The following is a 15,731-nucleotide window of genomic DNA, read 5'->3' on the forward strand; positions in this document are numbered from 1 at the left end:
GTCTCATCGCTCCAAATCAACAATTTCCAATCTTCTGTCCACTTTTCATACTTGTTTTGCAAATTCGAGCCAATGCTTCTTTTCACGATATTGAAGTCTAGGTTTCTTTACCTTTTTTCAGGCCACCATTCTAGACTTGTGCAAATGTGCATCACACGGTGCTTGCAGGATCTTGCCTTTATGAACACCACAAGCCACCTCCTCTGCCGTGTTTCTCACGCCGGAACGGATATACCTTGGGATGAGCCAACTTGTTGACTGATATTTTGCCCGGAAGATCACCTTTTTGCTTTTGAATGGATGGACAAACTTGATAACGTATTCTTCCAACTGTCATGGCACCCACATGATGCAGTTTGGCAATTTTCTTGGCCAAGAGACAGCCGATGGTGCACTGTCTCTTTTCTTGGGAAATCTTCATGGTTGCTCCTCGATTCTAACTAGTGCCCTTTCACTTGGGAATGAATCTAATAACACAGCTATTAGGGAAAGTGAGAACAGGTTGTAATTTGTACTATTCAGGAAGAAGAAAATTTTGCTACCACCAGGAGAAAAAAGGAGATTTTTGTGTACTCACCGTAAAATCTTTTTCTCCGAGTCATCATTGGGGGACACAGGACGAATGGGTGTTATGCTGCTGCCACCAGGAGGACACTAAGTTAAACACACACAAAAGATTAACTCCTCCCCTGCAGTATACACCCACAGGCTGGACAATCCAGAGCCAGTTCGGTAACAAAGCAGTAGGAGTAAGCCAGTTAACAAACAGAAAACATGTCATAGTCAAAACACAGACTGAAAAGAACAATTGAGCCAACTAGGCTAACAGGGAGGGTGCTGTGTCCCCCAATGATGACTCGGAGAAAAAGATTTTACGGTGAGTACACAAAAATCTCCTTTTCTCCTACATATCATTGGGGGACACAGGACGAATGGGACGTCCCAAAGCAGTCCCTGGGTGGGCAACAAGAAGTTATAAATGCTGTGCGTGCCTACGAGCTACAGATGAGACACTGCCGCTTGTAAGATTCGCCTACCGACGGACGCGTCTGCCGAGGCCTGAGAGTGCACATGGTAGCGCTTCGTGAATGTATGCAGGCTGGACCATGTAGCAGCCTTGCAGACCTGCGCTGCCGATGCCTGGTGCCGGATGGCCCAGGACGCGCCGACTGACCGGGTAGAATGAGCCTTGATCCCCGGAGGTGCGGCGTGACCCTTGACACGGTAGGACTCTTGGATGGCGGAACGAATCCACTTGGCAATGGAGGCCTTGGAAGCAGGTAGTCCCTTCCGTGGCCCCATCGGAAGAACGAACAAGGCGTCTGACCTACGGAGAGACGCAGTTCTGGAGACGTAACGTCTAAGACCCCTCACTAAGTCCAGAGTGTGGAGCGCCCTTTCCGTGCGGTGGGAAGGAGCAGGGCACAGTGAGGGAAGGACAATCTCCTCATTAAGATGGAAGGAGGAAACGACCTTCGGAAGAAAAGTCGGACATGTCCGCAGAACCACCTTGTCCTGGTGGAACACGAGGAAAGGAGGTCGGCACGACAGAGCTGCCAGCTCAGATACACGTCTAATAGACGTGACAGCCACGAGGAAGGCAATCTTCCAAGACAAGAACAGCAAAGACACTTCATGCAAGGGCTCAAAGGGGGGCTCTTGAAGAGCACAGAGAACTAGGTTCAGGTCCCATGGTTCCAAGGGCATCTTGTAAGGCGGAGCCATATGAGAAACACCCTGGATGAAGGTCCTGACCTGCAATCTGTTTGCAATCTTTCTCTGAAAAAGAACCGAGAGAGCAGAAATTTGGCCCTTAAGAGAGCTGAGAGCAAGACCCAAGTCTACGCCTGATTGGAGGAATTCCAAAATGTGAGGGATAGAAAAACGGAGGGGGAAACGTCCCCGCTTCCTGCACCAGGCGAAGTATACCTTCCAGGCGCGGTGGTAGATGCGCATAGAAGAAGGCTTGCGTGCGCGGAGCATGGTAGATATCACCGTCTGGGGCAACCCCTTCTGCCTCAGTACCCAGGACTCAACGGCCACACCGTTAAACACAGGGCCTCTGAGTTCGGGTGGTAAATGGGCCCTTGAGACAGGAGGTCTGCGCGACTCGGCAGCCTCCAAGGTACGTCTGAGACCAGTTGAACCATCTCGGCATACCATGTCCTGCGCGGCCAGTCCGGAGCGATGAGAAGTACTGGGATCCGTTCTGCCTTGATCTTCCTGATCACCTTTGTCAGAAGAGGAATTGGGGGAAAGATGTATGGGAGTCTGAAACCCTGCCATGAGAGGACGAGAGCGTCGGCTCCGAAGGCTGAGGGGTCGTGAGACCTGGCCATGAAGACGGGAACCTGGCAATTGAGGCGAGATGCCATTAGGTCCACGTCCGGGGTCCCCCATCGAGAGCATATCTGGTGAAAGATTGCGGGATGGAGAGACCACTCTCCGGGATCGAGGCTGTGGCGACTGAGAAAGTCCGCTTCCCAGTTTTCCACGCCTGGGATAAAAACTGCTGAGAGTATGGAATGATGTGTCTCGGCCCAGCGGAGAATTAGCGTCACCTCGATCATGGCCGCCTTGCTGCGAGTGCCCCCTTGGCGGTTGATGTAGGCTACCGCAGTGGCGTTGTCGGACTGGACTCTGACCGCACGGCCGGAGAGGAACGGCTGAAAATGATGGAGAGCCAGTCTGATTGCCCGAATCTCTAGGATATTGATGGGCAGCTGGGACTCCTGCGGAGACCAGCGACCCTGAGTCGAGTGGCGCTGGAACACTGCACCCCAGCCGAAGAGACTGGCGTCCGTTGTGACAACCAGCCAGTGCACCGGAAGGAAAGACTTCCCCCGAGTCAGGGAGGACCTCTTGGTCCACCACCTGAGGGACTGTCTGATTGGGCGAGAGAGAAGGAGACGGCGGTCGAGCGAGGCGGGATTCCTGTCCCATACTGCCAGAATGGCGTGTTGTAAGGGACGGAGGTGAAAAACCGCAAAGGGCACTGCCTCCATTGCCGCCACCATCCTGCCGAGTACCCTCATGGAAAAGCGTAGGGAGTGAGAGCGAGGTTGAGTAAGCTTCCGGACTTCTCTCTGAAGAGTGGATACCTTTTCCGGAGGCAAAAGTACTAGACCCTGAGAGGAGTCTAAGATCATTCCCAGGTAGGATATGGTTTGGGCCGGGACTGGGGAAGATTATTTGAAATTGATTTTCCAGCCCAGGCGCAAAAAGGTATTTATAGTGACGTCTACCGCTTCTGAACAGGACCGGAAAGAGGGGCCTTTTATGAGGATGTCGTCCAAGTAGGGCAACACCACTATGCCTCGAGCATGTAGAATGGCCACGGCAGCTGCCATGACCTTGGTGAACACCCGAGGAGCAGTGGCCAGCCCGAAAGGTAGGGCAACAAACTGAAAATGGTGCCCCTGGACCGCGAAGCGGAGGAAGCGCTGATGAGACGGTAGGATGGGAATGTGCAAGTAAGCGTCTTGAACATCTAGAGATGCAAGGAACTCGCCCTCTTCCAGAGAGGCAATTACCGAGCGGAGGGACTCCATACGGAATTGACGTACACGGACGTACTTGTTGAGGAGCTTGAGGTCCAATATTGGACGTACTGAGCCGTCCTTCTTTGGTACAATGAAAAGATTGGAATAGAAACCTTGGTACCTCTCGTTCTGAGGTACCGGGATGATGACCCCGTCTTCCCATAGCGATCTTATGGCCTGAAAATACTGACAGACCCTTGCTCTGGGAGGAGGGGACTGGAAGAAACGAGATGGGGGAAGAGAGACAAACTCTATCTTGTAACCGAAGGATACCAGTTCGCGGACCCATCGGTCGGGAACTACCGAGAGCCACGCGTCCCGAAAGAAGAGTAGGCGGCCGCCAACTCTGTCGGTGTCCTTTGGCGTCTGCCAAGAGTCATTGAGGTGGAGACCTGTTAGGTCTGGGCCCCCTGGACCCCTGTTGTCTGGGTCTGCCTCTCCAAGAGGGAGAAGGTTTGTAAGATGGCTGGGAGGTTCTGTCCTTGCGCTGACCTCTCCCGGCGCCGGGTGGCGCGGAGGGAGAATTGGACCAATTGGAGCCGAAACGGAAATAACGGCCTCGGCCCTGTTGGTTGCGAAAGGGGCGAAAGGTCCGTTGCTGGGGAAGGAATTTGCTCTTTCCCCCTGTGGAGTCTGCGATAATTTTATCTAGTTTGTCCCCAAAAAGGCGTTCGCCCTGGTATGGAAGGGACGTGAGAGATTTTTTGGATCCTGAGTCCGCTTTCCAGTCCCTGAGCCAAAGGGATCTGCGGATCGTGACAGCATTGGCCGCTGCCTGTGAGGCACAATTGGCCGCGTCTAAGGATGCGGAAACTACAAAGTCCCCCGCTCTGGCAATCTGAGTGGCCAGGTGTGAAACCTCGGGGGGTAAGTCGGCGTGTAGAGCTGTAGAGGCTAAAGACTCGGCCCAATGGGTCATGGTTTTTGCAACCCATGTGGCGGCAAAAGAAGGGAAGAGAGAAGCCGAGGAAGCTTCAAAAGCCGAGCGAGCCATCTGGTCAATTTGTCTATCAGTGGGATGCTTGATGGACGCGCCCTCGGAGGAGGATAGAACCGCCTTGGTGGCTAGCCGCGACACTGGCGGGTCCACGGAGGGTGACTGAGACCACTCCTTAGCAAGGTCCTGAGCAAACGGATACTTCAATTGCATAGCCTTCTGACCTGAGAAGCGTTTATCCGGACGGACCCTGTGGAGATCGACAATGTCCTTAAATTGAGGATGCGTAGGAAAAAATCTATGAGCCTTTGTGGTTCGCCCGAATGACACGGGATGAACCGCCTTGGACGGGGTTTCCTCCTCTAACTGTAGCGTCTGACTTACCGAGTCTATGAGAGAATCTAGGGTCTCTTGGTCGTGACGATACTCTGGGGAACAGGACACGCTGGATGCGTCGTCCAGAAAGGATTCCCTGCTATGAGCTGGGGATGAGTGACGAGAGACTTCGCTCTCTGAGCCGGAGGGCTGATCACGGACCGGAGATATTACCCTGGACTTCTTTCTAGATGAGAGAGGGCTTCTGGAAACGGTACGGCCTCTAGGCCGAGAGGGGTCTTTAGGCCGCGTTACATCATCCGTGGAAGCGCCCTGGGTAAGGGACGGGTCACGGAGGGACTGTATCGTCCTTTCCAAGGATGCCACAGATCGAGCAAGGGAGGACGCCCATGCGGGGGTACTAGGCTCACTACATTCCGGGTCAGAGGCCGGAGTATCCTGTGCCGCAGACATTTCGCAGGCGGAGCACAGCGGGGTAGTGTGACCTCGGGGCAGAGATACCTTGCAGGAGGTGCACACAGCAAAAATAACAGAGTGGGTCTTTCCAGTCCGTTTTTGCCTAGACTGTGACATCTTTGCCATAAAGTGAGCGTACTGGCAGGGGAAGAGACAATCCTACTGAGTGCGTCTCACCAAGTTCTGCGGTGCTTGGCAGGGAGATCCTGAAGTCCTGTGCGCTGTGGTGCTGCAGAGCCGCCAGCGCACTTCCTGGTCCAAGATGGCCGCCGAGATGTGAGAAGAGCGCTTCTCGGGAACGAGAAGCGCCCAGAGAGAGAGAGAGAGAGAGAGGGAGGGGGGCGTGTCGTGGGCGGGCGGTGGATTCCCTGCTATGCGCGTCGGAACGCTGCCATTGCCACCACCATCCTGCTGTATGAGGGAGGGAGTCTGATTGTCCGTGTTGGAATCCGGACCAGGGACGGTAAACTGTGTCACCGTCCTAACAGAGCGCCGGATTGCCCGTGCCCCGCGGCTGCAGCGCCGCATTAGAAAGAGGATAATGGATCCCTGAACGGGCGGTCCCCTGTCAGCTGGTCGGCCCCCGCACTTACCTTGTGCGATGGGGCCGATGCTCCATCCACCTTCACCTTAGTAGGGAGAGGGTGGAGAGCTTCTGCCGCCGTGCAACATCCGCTATGTTCAGTGGTGATGCAGTGGGCGGCTGCACGGACGCCATGGCATTCTGTCCGGCTGTGCCCTGGCTCCAGGAAACTTAGGTGGATGATTAGTCCCCGTGGTCGCCTGACAGGGAGGGAGGGAGATCGGAACGCTAGGGAACCGTCGCCACACTGGAAAGTGAGCCAGGGCTGGCATCCATCGTCGCGGGAAAGGATACAGGAGGGACGCTCCATGTACTTGCCCGTTGTTGGTGCGGGAGAGATCAGAGCTGAAAATTTGCCTGTCGCTCCCTTCCGTTAAAAACAAAAATTGGTGGGGTCCTGAGGACCCAAGTGCCTCCTGAGACACTAAGTAAGAACTGGCTCTGGATTGTCCAGCCTGTGGGTGTATACTGCAGGGGAGGAGTTAATCTTTTGTGTGTGTTTAACTTAGTGTCCTCCTGGTGGCAGCAGCATAACACCCATTCGTCCTGTGTCCCCCAATGATACGTAGGAGAAACAGTAAATGCAGTGACATGACGAGAAACGGTTTATCATACGCTAAATAGTTGCAAGTCAAATTTATGCATGAGATAGCCAAGATGATGGTCTATATAATGATGGTAGACTCACCATCAAAGTAGTAGAGGAGATATGGAGCCTGAAAATCAAAAGTCTAAAGCATTGGACATTACCCTTTTGCTCATCAGTGTAAGTCAATAGGGGTGGCTTTAGGACTGACATTTATCACCCAGGTTGTATTCTGTGACCATTATGTCTGTATTTATAGTACTGAGCCCTCACTTGACTAATTTGTTATTTACCATTATTACAATATTAATCAACCGCTCACCTTGCAATCCATCAAGTACTTTGGGATATCGGACATGTTCCTCTGTCCCATGCCCAAGCCTCTGATTGTCTCCTTTACCCCAGGAATAGACCTGTCCATCTTTGGTGATAGCAATGGAAAATTGGCTGCCACAGCGAACTTTTATTATGTCCAGGTCTTGAAGTTTCTCAATCAACTTGGGAGTTTTACAACCATCACTGCCTCCTCTACCTAGCTTTCCATAATCCCCATCACCCCAAGACCAGACTTGACCTTCAAAAAGAAAGAAATAAGAGTTACACTTCTGTGAAATACACTTATGGACTAGCTAGTACCTTTGGTTATGTCATTATTTATCTGTAATCAGATTATTCCCCATGCCCGCAGATCAGCATCACGTTAGAGACAGCACAGATGGTAAATCACAAACTCCAATCCACGTCTCCCAGCAGCCTCTCCATCCCAACGCATGTACCAAGGCCCATTTCATAGCAAGCAATTATGTTGGCATAAGGAGGAAACCTATCAAATATATCAAGGAGCTGTGGTTCTTCTTGCATGGACAGAAAGTGATGGCAGCAGCCGATTTCCATTAAGCCATTGTTGTAAAGTAGTGGACAAAGCCTTTAAATACTCCATCTCAGGTATAGATATATGACAAACAGCTCACCATTTTCAGTCACTGCCAGAGTCTGAGCATCTCCACTTCCACAAGAAACATCCACTACTTTAAGTCCTTTGAGTCCAGTTACCAACATAGGAACAGTCTGGTCTTCACTGGAGCCTAGAAGAAGACCAATCACACAATTATCACATTAACCTCATTAATTAAAATGGGCTTGCAGCTCGATGGGAACCATGATTCGATTTCTTTTTCTATTGACTACCGCAAATTTACTATGTTCAAAAGATGCACTTATGATGCAATATTTCACCAGGTATTGTGGGACTATGACCTGCCGCCACTAGTGGGGTTCCTGAACGTTGCAGTGTACAGTGGACAAGGCAATCTCTATACAATGTTATTCAAGGAAATGATTTTTTAGGGTTTTGCATATATTTGTCTATACAAAAAAGCAGCACACACCGTGCCCCAATCTTCCATAGTTTCCTCGGCCCCAAGTGTAGAGCTCGCCATCATTAGTAATCGCTGCGCTGTACGTGCTGCCGCACGCAATGTGAACAATCTGCTTCCCAGACTGCTTTCCACACAGGGCAGAAATAAGCTTGGGCTCTTCTATAGAACTAGAGAAAAAAAAATGAGAAGCGATATGGTGATCATCATAAAACCGAATAGACACAGGCAAAAATGTATTATATGCATTAAAACCAAAGAAAAGACGTACACAGTGTCTCCATGACCAAGTCTTCCGCCATCTCCGCAGCCCCATGAATATAGTTCACCAGTCACAGATAAGGCCAGATAATGCTGTCCGTCCGAGTGTGCTCCAATCCTCACAATATTCCGGGTGGAAAGGCCTTGAACAAGCTGTGGTCCCTGTGGAAGATAAAACACAAGATAACAGTATAGAAGAGCAGTGTCATCAGAAACAACCATGGCGGTGGGTGGGGGAGGTTTGGGGTATGTGGTGGAGAAGGGTGGAGTCAGCTGATCACCTAGTGCAGACCTTAAAGTGTGGCCCGCGGGCCAAATTCGGCTCTCTGCCTATTCCAGGACAGAGACAGCCGAAAGGTTGAAATAGTGGCCCACGGCGGCACAGAGCATCCCCCACCTCCACTATCTGCATACTGGGGATTGAGATAGTAGTGAATAATTTGGTGGAGAACCGGGCAGCCGGATCTTTCTTGAACCAATCCACACGTGAGACAGCTGACGCGATGACGTAATTTCGTCGAGTCAGGTGTGCACTGCGGAGAGTGGTGCACTGGAGACAGGGGCAAAGAGGCGGGGGAACAGACGCGAGGTGAGTACATGGAGGATTTTTTGGTCTTTCATGTGTATTGGAGGTTTTCATGTGCATAGGGAGGCTACGTGGGGGCTCACGCTGCACATAGGGAGGCTATGTGGGGGCTCACGCTGCACATAGGGAGGCTATGTGGGGGCTCACGCTGCACATAGGGAGGCTATGTGGGGGCTCACGCTGCACATAGGCAGGCTATGTGGGGGCTCACGCTGCACATAGGCAGGCTATGTGGGGGCTCACGCTGCACATAGGCAGGCTATGTGGGGGCTCACGCTGCACATAGGCAGGCTATGTGGGGGCTCACGCTGCACATAGGCAGGCTATGTGAGGTCTTGTTTATCTTACTAGCAGCTGTAGTAAGATATATGTACTATTAAATGACGGGCACTCAGATGTGTAGCCATCCATATAATACAAGGACTGCTTAAGTCCACCAGAATGGAGCCAAGGGAATAGGGCCACTCCTCTATAATACCCATATGCAAGATGCTTTTATCCTCTCCCTATATCAGGCATGGCTAGGTGCATGGCAGAAACACTTCCTCCAGTCCCAATTTTAAGACATCTCAGTGATTGGCATTCATGCACACGTAAGTCAGGAAATATAGTTCTTGGCCAAAGAAGCAATCCGCTTAATAAACATTTACTATTCCCCCCAAAAATGCATGATATACCAATTACCAGGTTCTCTCTGGTATCAGACAAATACTTTTCTACACCTCTCTAACTGTAGCAATAAAATCCACAGACCCAAAAATTACTTAACCCCTTCTACTCACCAGTGTATTGTTGTTGTAGGTTTGGGTGTAAACTTTGCCATTTCTGGAAAGTATCAAAAAGCACTTCTCCGCACAGGCAATTTGTGTAACACCGAGAGTGGCAAGAGCTTCACATTGTATCGGGCCATTCACATTCGCATAATACTTCCAACCCAGAAGACCCCAGCTGATTACCTCCTGTAGGGAGCCCTAAAAATGGAGGATGGAAGAAGAAAAGGGTTGGACAAGGAAATGACATAATTTCTTCTTTTTTTTTTTCCCCACTGCAGTTCAAGCTTTATTTGTATCAAACAGACAGTCTGCAGAGAAAACCGCATAGAAAACCGCATTAAAACCGCACTAAAAACCGCATCAAAAAACGCACCAAAAACCGCACCTGCGTTTTCTGCCAAGAGCTGCGGTTTTTAGTGCAGAAAAATCCGCAGGAAAATCTGCAACGTGTGCACATAGCCTAAAGGCCATGTTCACACTTTGCGGGTTTTACCGCGGATCCGCAGCGTTTTTGCAGCTGCGGGTACGCAGCAGTTTCCATTGCGTTTACATTTACATGTAAACCCTATGGAAACAGCAATCCGCTGTGCACATGCTGCGGGAAAAACCGTGCAGAAACGCAGCGGTTTACAACCCGCAGCATGTCACTTCTTTGTGCAGAATCGCTGCGATTCTGCACACATAGGAATGCATTGATCCGCTAACTTCCCGCATGGGGCTGTGCCCACGATGCGGGAAGTAAGCGGATAATGTGCAGATGGGTACCCGGGGTGGAGGAGAGGAGACTCTTCTCCAGGCCCTGGGAACCATATTAGTGTAAAAATAAAAAATAATGATATACTCACCTCTCGGCTCTGCACGCGGCCGTCCGGTCTCAGGGTTGCTGTGCGAGCAGGACCTGCAGTGACGTCGCGGTCACATGACCGTGATGACGCCGCGGTCACATGACCGTGACGTCACGAAGGTCCTTCTCGCACAGCATCTTTGGAACCGGATCGCCGTGTGCAGCGCCGAGGAGATCGGACGTCAGAGGGTGAGTATAAACCATGTTTTATTATTTTTAACATTACTATTGATGATGCATATTGCCGCATATGCAGCGTCAATAGTATAGGAGTAAACCTGCAGCGGAAAATCGCAAAACAAACCGCGATAAATCTGCAGGGATAACCGCAGCGGTTTTGCCCTGCAGATTTATTTAATCCGCTGCGGGAGAACCCGCAGAGGGACACCGCAAAGTGTGCACATAGCCAAAATGTCTATGTCAAGTGTACAGACACCAGACAATCCAATCTGCATCCTACAGGAACCATTAGGAAGTAGTGTGAACAAACCAAAGTTTTCTATATAAAAAAAGGAATGAGGACCCCAACTGACTAGGACTATGTAAAAATGTAAAGATCACTTGGAGACTAACGGTGTGAACCCCAGCGATACAGAGATGGATGCTCCAGGACCTAGAGGCTCGGTTACAGCCCTGTTCAGGATGGATCTGCTCCATTCATGAATGGGACTGCTGGAGAAAGAGTGCAGCGCTCAGCCTTCTTCAGCACTCCAATAGACAATGAATGGATTAGTGACGTAACATCACCGTGTCAGCTCCATCCAGACGATGCTGCACGGCTCCGATCTACGGAGTGATGGGGTCCCAGCAGTCAGAACCCCAGCGATCAGCAAGTTATCCCCTATACTATTCAGAGGGAATGAAAAAGCTCTCTTCTGATTAAACGGTTATTCCCAAAAAAGTACCTCATCCTCTATTTGCACTTTTTATACAGTTTCAGCTTAATATAAAAATATATTTGGACCGTTCAGCTTACAATTAGTCCAGCATGTTCTTCTATAAAAAGATGATCCTTTTAGAAATGCCTACTTAAAATACATGGCCCTCTAGGATCCCTAAGTCATAGGAAAGAGGATTCTTGTGGGAAATCCCAGTCACAAATCAGCTGATCAGGGTGGCAGGTCTGTAGTCTGTGTCCCATATTAGCCAAGTTAGACCTTGGCTCCAAGGCCAGCAGGAACAAGACACTCGGCTCACCAGAATTTATTAACACTTGAGTGCGGAGCTAAAAACAGTCTGCAAATCTCACTTAGCCACTATTCGTCTATCAGGTATTACATGGTTAATGGATAACTTCCAGATCGTTGGGAGCTCGACCAATGAGAACGACATCGATCCCAAGAACCAGGGCTCTGGGTTGAAGTGGTGGTCAATCATGCACACTGCTGCTCCATTCATTCTTAAATGGGACCACCGGAGATGGCGGAGCACTGCTGATCTTCAACACTCCCATGAGAATGAATGGATCAGGAGTGCACAAGGTCTACCAGCACTCCAGTGACACGGGGTTCTTCATAGCACCAGTACTCAGAAAAGTGCAGCTCCCAGAAGGTGGACCGCCAGCAATCAGAAAGTCATCACATAAATAAGGGATATCTCCAGACTTGATAATACCCCTTTCATAGGTAACGGAACAATGGAAGGGTGCGGCGGACCAGCATACCTTATGTGAGGTTGGTGAGCTGCACTGCGGAGGCATACACGGCGCTGCCAATCGGTCCAAATGTGCCATAATAACAACAGCAGTTTGCCTTAAATCAATAGCTAGCTCATTGTCCTGAGGCAATATCAGATACCGCAAAAAGTTTTCATTTGGGCTTAAAGGACATGAAAGCACCTAGAGAAAAAAAAAAAATATGCGTTTTAACTTAAAACCTAAAAAGGGCAGGAGAAAACATTAATAATCCTTCCTTATGGTCAGGATAGCCAGAGGTCACACCATCATTCCTTAAAAAAAAAAAAAAAAATGATGGCATATCCAAGTAATAAACCTTCATTGGAAAATATATTTGATAAGAGCCTACCTGAATCTCTTTTTCCAAGTTATGAACATCTTTATTGCACACAATACTCTGGAAGCGATGCAGCAGAGGAAGCAGCGGTGCACTGGTCCCCTGGGCCGACCTCTCGTTATCAGTTTCCCTTGTTCCATTGTCCCAGAGTTGAAGTAGCAGCATAACAGCAGATAACATTTGGCTGGGGGGAGTCACAAAATAAATGCAGGTTACACACTTTAATACAAAAGCTTCTCAAATATATCTCTGCCATCAAACATACAGGTCCTTCTCAAAAAATTAGCATATAGTGTTAAATTTCATTATTTACCATAATGTAATGATTACAATTAAACTTTCATATATTATAGATTCATTATCCACCAACTGAAATTTGTCAGGTCTTTTATTGTTTTAATACTGATGATTTTGGCCTACAACTCCTGATAACCCAAAAAACCTGTCTCAATAAATTAGCATATTTCACCCGTCCAATCAAATAAAAGTGTTTTTTAATAACAAACAAAAAAACCATCAAATAATAATGTTCAGTTATGCACTCAATACTTGGTCGGGAATCCTTTGGCAGAAATGACTGCTTCAATGCGGCGTAGCATGGAGGCAATCAGCCTGTGACACTGCTGAGATGTTATGGAGGCCCAGGATGCTTCAATAGCGGCCTTAAGCTCATCCAGAGTGTTGGGTCTTGCGTCTCTCAACTTTCTCTTCACAATATCCCACAGATTCTCTATGGGGTTCAGGTCAGGAGAGTTGGCTGGCCAATTGAGCACAGTAATACCATGGTCAGTAAACCATTTACCAGTGGTTTTGGCACTGTGAGCAGGTGCCAGGTCGTGCTGAAAAATGAAATCTTCATCTCCATAAAGCATTTCAGCCGATGGAAGCATGAAGTGCTCCAAAATCTCCTGATAGCTAGCTGCATTGACCCTGCCCTTGATGAAACACAGTGGACCAACACCAGCAGCTGACATGGCACCCCACACCATCACTGACTGTGGGTACTTGACACTGGACTTCAGGCATTTTGGCATTTCCTTCTCCCCAGTCTTCCTCCAGACTCTGGCACCTTGATTTCCGAATGACATGCAAAATTTGCTTTCATCAGAAAAAAGTACTTGGGACCACTTAGCAACAGTCCAGTGCTGCTTCTCTGTAGCCCAGGTCAGGCGCTTCTGCCGCTGTTTATGGTTCAAAAGTGGCTTTGCCTGGGGAATGCGGCACCTGTAGCCCATTTCCTGCACACGCCTTTCCACACCAGACTCAGTCCACTGCTTCCTCAGGTTCCCCAAGGTCTGGAATCGGTCCTTCTCCACAATCTTCCTCAGGGTCCGGTCACCTCTTCTCGTTGTACAGCGTTTTCTGCCACATTGTTTCCTTCCAACAGACTTACCATTGAGGTGCCTTGATACAGCACTCTGGGAACAGCCTATTTGTTGAGAAATTTCTTTCTGCGTCTTACCCTCTTGCTTGAGGGTGTCAATGATGGCCTTCTTGACATCTGTCAGGTCGCTAGTCTTAAGGTACCGTCACATTAAGCGACGCTGCAGCGATAGCGACAACGATGTCGATCGCTGCAGCGTCGCTGTTTGATCGCTGGAGAGCTGTCACACAGACCGCTCTCCAGCGACCAACGATGCCGAGGTCCCGGGTAACCAGGGTAAACATCGGGTTGCTAAGCGCAGGGCCGCGCTTAGTAACCCGGTGTTTACCCTGGTTACCAGCTTAAAAGTAAAAAAAACAAACAGTACATGCTCACCTGCGCGTCTCCCAGCGTCTGCTTCCTGACACTGACTGAGCTCTGGCCCTAACAGCACAGCGGTGACGTCACCGCTGTGCTTTCACTTTCTCTTTAGGGCCGGATCTCAGTCAGAGCAGGAAGCAGACGCTGGGAGACGCACAGGTGAGTATGTACTGTTTGTTTTTTTTACTTTTACGCTGGTAACCAGGGTAAACATCGGGTTATTAAGCGCGGCCCTGCGCTTAGTAACCCGATGTTTACCCTGGTTACCAGTGTAAAACATCGCTGGTATCGTTGCTTTTGGTGTCAAACACAACGATACACGGCGATCGGACGACCAAATAAAGTTCTGGACTTTATTCAGCGACCAGCGACATCACAGCAGGATCCTGATCGCTGCTGCGTGTCAAACTAAACGATATCGCTAGCGAGGACGCTGCAACGTCACGGATCGCTAGCGAGGACGCTGCAACGTCACGGATCGCTAGCGATATCGTTTAGTGTGACGGTACCTTTACCCATGATGGGGGTTTTGAGTAATGAACCAGGCAGGGAGTTTTTAAAAGCCTCAGGTATCTTTTGCATGTGTTTAGAGTTAATTAGTTGATTCAGAAGATTAGGGTAATAGGTCATTTAGAGAACCTTTTCTTGATATGCTAATTTATTGAGACAGGTTTTTTGGGTTATCAGGAGTTGTATGCCAAAATCATCAGTATTAAAACAATAAAAGACCTGACAAATTTCAGTTGGTGGATAATGAATCTATAATATATGAAAGTTTAATTGTAATCATTACATTATGGTAAATAATGAAATTTAACACTATATGCTAATTTTTTGAGAAGGACCTGTATAGGATACAGCAAAAAGGTGAAAATTAGCAAGACTCGGCCAGTTGTTGTAGAGGATCTGTTAGCCCTTACTGACACTATAAAGTAAGCACATAGCCTTGTAGGGGATACATTCCCTGTAAAAACGCTATCTTTATTCTTTTGATTGTTGCCTTTGTTCGGCATAAATTGAAGATTAATCTAATATGCTAATTAGGGTTGTTGGAGAAAATGGCATGGCTAAACAGCTCAGCGCACTGTTCCATCCAATGGTTTTGCATGCCCCATCTCCCTCACTGATGACTGACCGTGCTGCTTACATGCACACCCTGAATGTAACCGTCAGTGACGTCAAGGTGCGCAAAGTGATTAATGCAAAGTAACCCTAAAAAGCCGCAACGCTATGGAAAAGAGGACACCACCTCTAGAACAGGCTGTCACTGTGCAGAGCAAGGGATACAGGCAGTCAGAATTCTATATAGGCAGACAGAAAAGCACATCACTTCTAAAATCCAGACTGACCTTAGAGTGCCTCTCTGTACAGCGAGCTCTAATAAAATGGCAAGTGCTAAGTGCTGGTCTTGAAGAGGAATGTTTCCTGCACCCCTGGGGCTTTGAGCACCGTGGATATCGCTAGGAAAAAAAACACACAACCATGAATTAACTAATCTACCAATAAAAGAATTAAAGAGCAAAAAAGTCAGCACAAACACGTTCATCAAGAGGATTCATTCAACTTTATTGGGTCGCTACAATCAGAATCGTATGCAGAAGAAGATTAACAGGTGACAACAAGAAGGGAAAAAAAAGACAATAAGGAGAAAAGACAATAGGGATCCTTTAAAAGCCAAAAGGGAGCAATATATTT

General features: G+C 48.9%; 1 protein-coding gene across 5 annotated transcripts in view; it reads right to left on the reverse strand.

Annotated features, from left to right (window-relative positions):
- The window catches only part of HERC2 (HECT and RLD domain containing E3 ubiquitin protein ligase 2), a 262,965-nt gene that overhangs the window by 197,182 nt on the left and 50,052 nt on the right, over window positions 1–15,731 (reverse strand). For all 5 annotated transcript variants that reach the window (XM_077296925.1, XM_077296926.1, XM_077296923.1 and 2 more), the window contains exons 8-15: window positions 15,386–15,496; window positions 12,305–12,476; window positions 11,944–12,117; window positions 9,446–9,634; window positions 8,088–8,239; window positions 7,829–7,986; window positions 7,412–7,525; window positions 6,763–7,014 (exon numbers count right to left, since the gene is read on the reverse strand). In XM_077296925.1, the coding sequence (XP_077153040.1) occupies window positions 6,763–7,014; window positions 7,412–7,525; window positions 7,829–7,986; window positions 8,088–8,239; window positions 9,446–9,634; window positions 11,944–12,117; window positions 12,305–12,476; window positions 15,386–15,496 (1,322 nt within the window). The remainder of the gene's footprint in view (window positions 1–6,762; window positions 7,015–7,411; window positions 7,526–7,828; window positions 7,987–8,087; window positions 8,240–9,445; window positions 9,635–11,943; window positions 12,118–12,304; window positions 12,477–15,385; window positions 15,497–15,731) is intronic.

The sequence above is a fragment of the Ranitomeya variabilis genome, chromosome 3, assembly GCF_051348905.1.
Source record: "Ranitomeya variabilis isolate aRanVar5 chromosome 3, aRanVar5.hap1, whole genome shotgun sequence".
NCBI lineage: Eukaryota > Metazoa > Chordata > Amphibia > Anura > Dendrobatidae > Ranitomeya > Ranitomeya variabilis.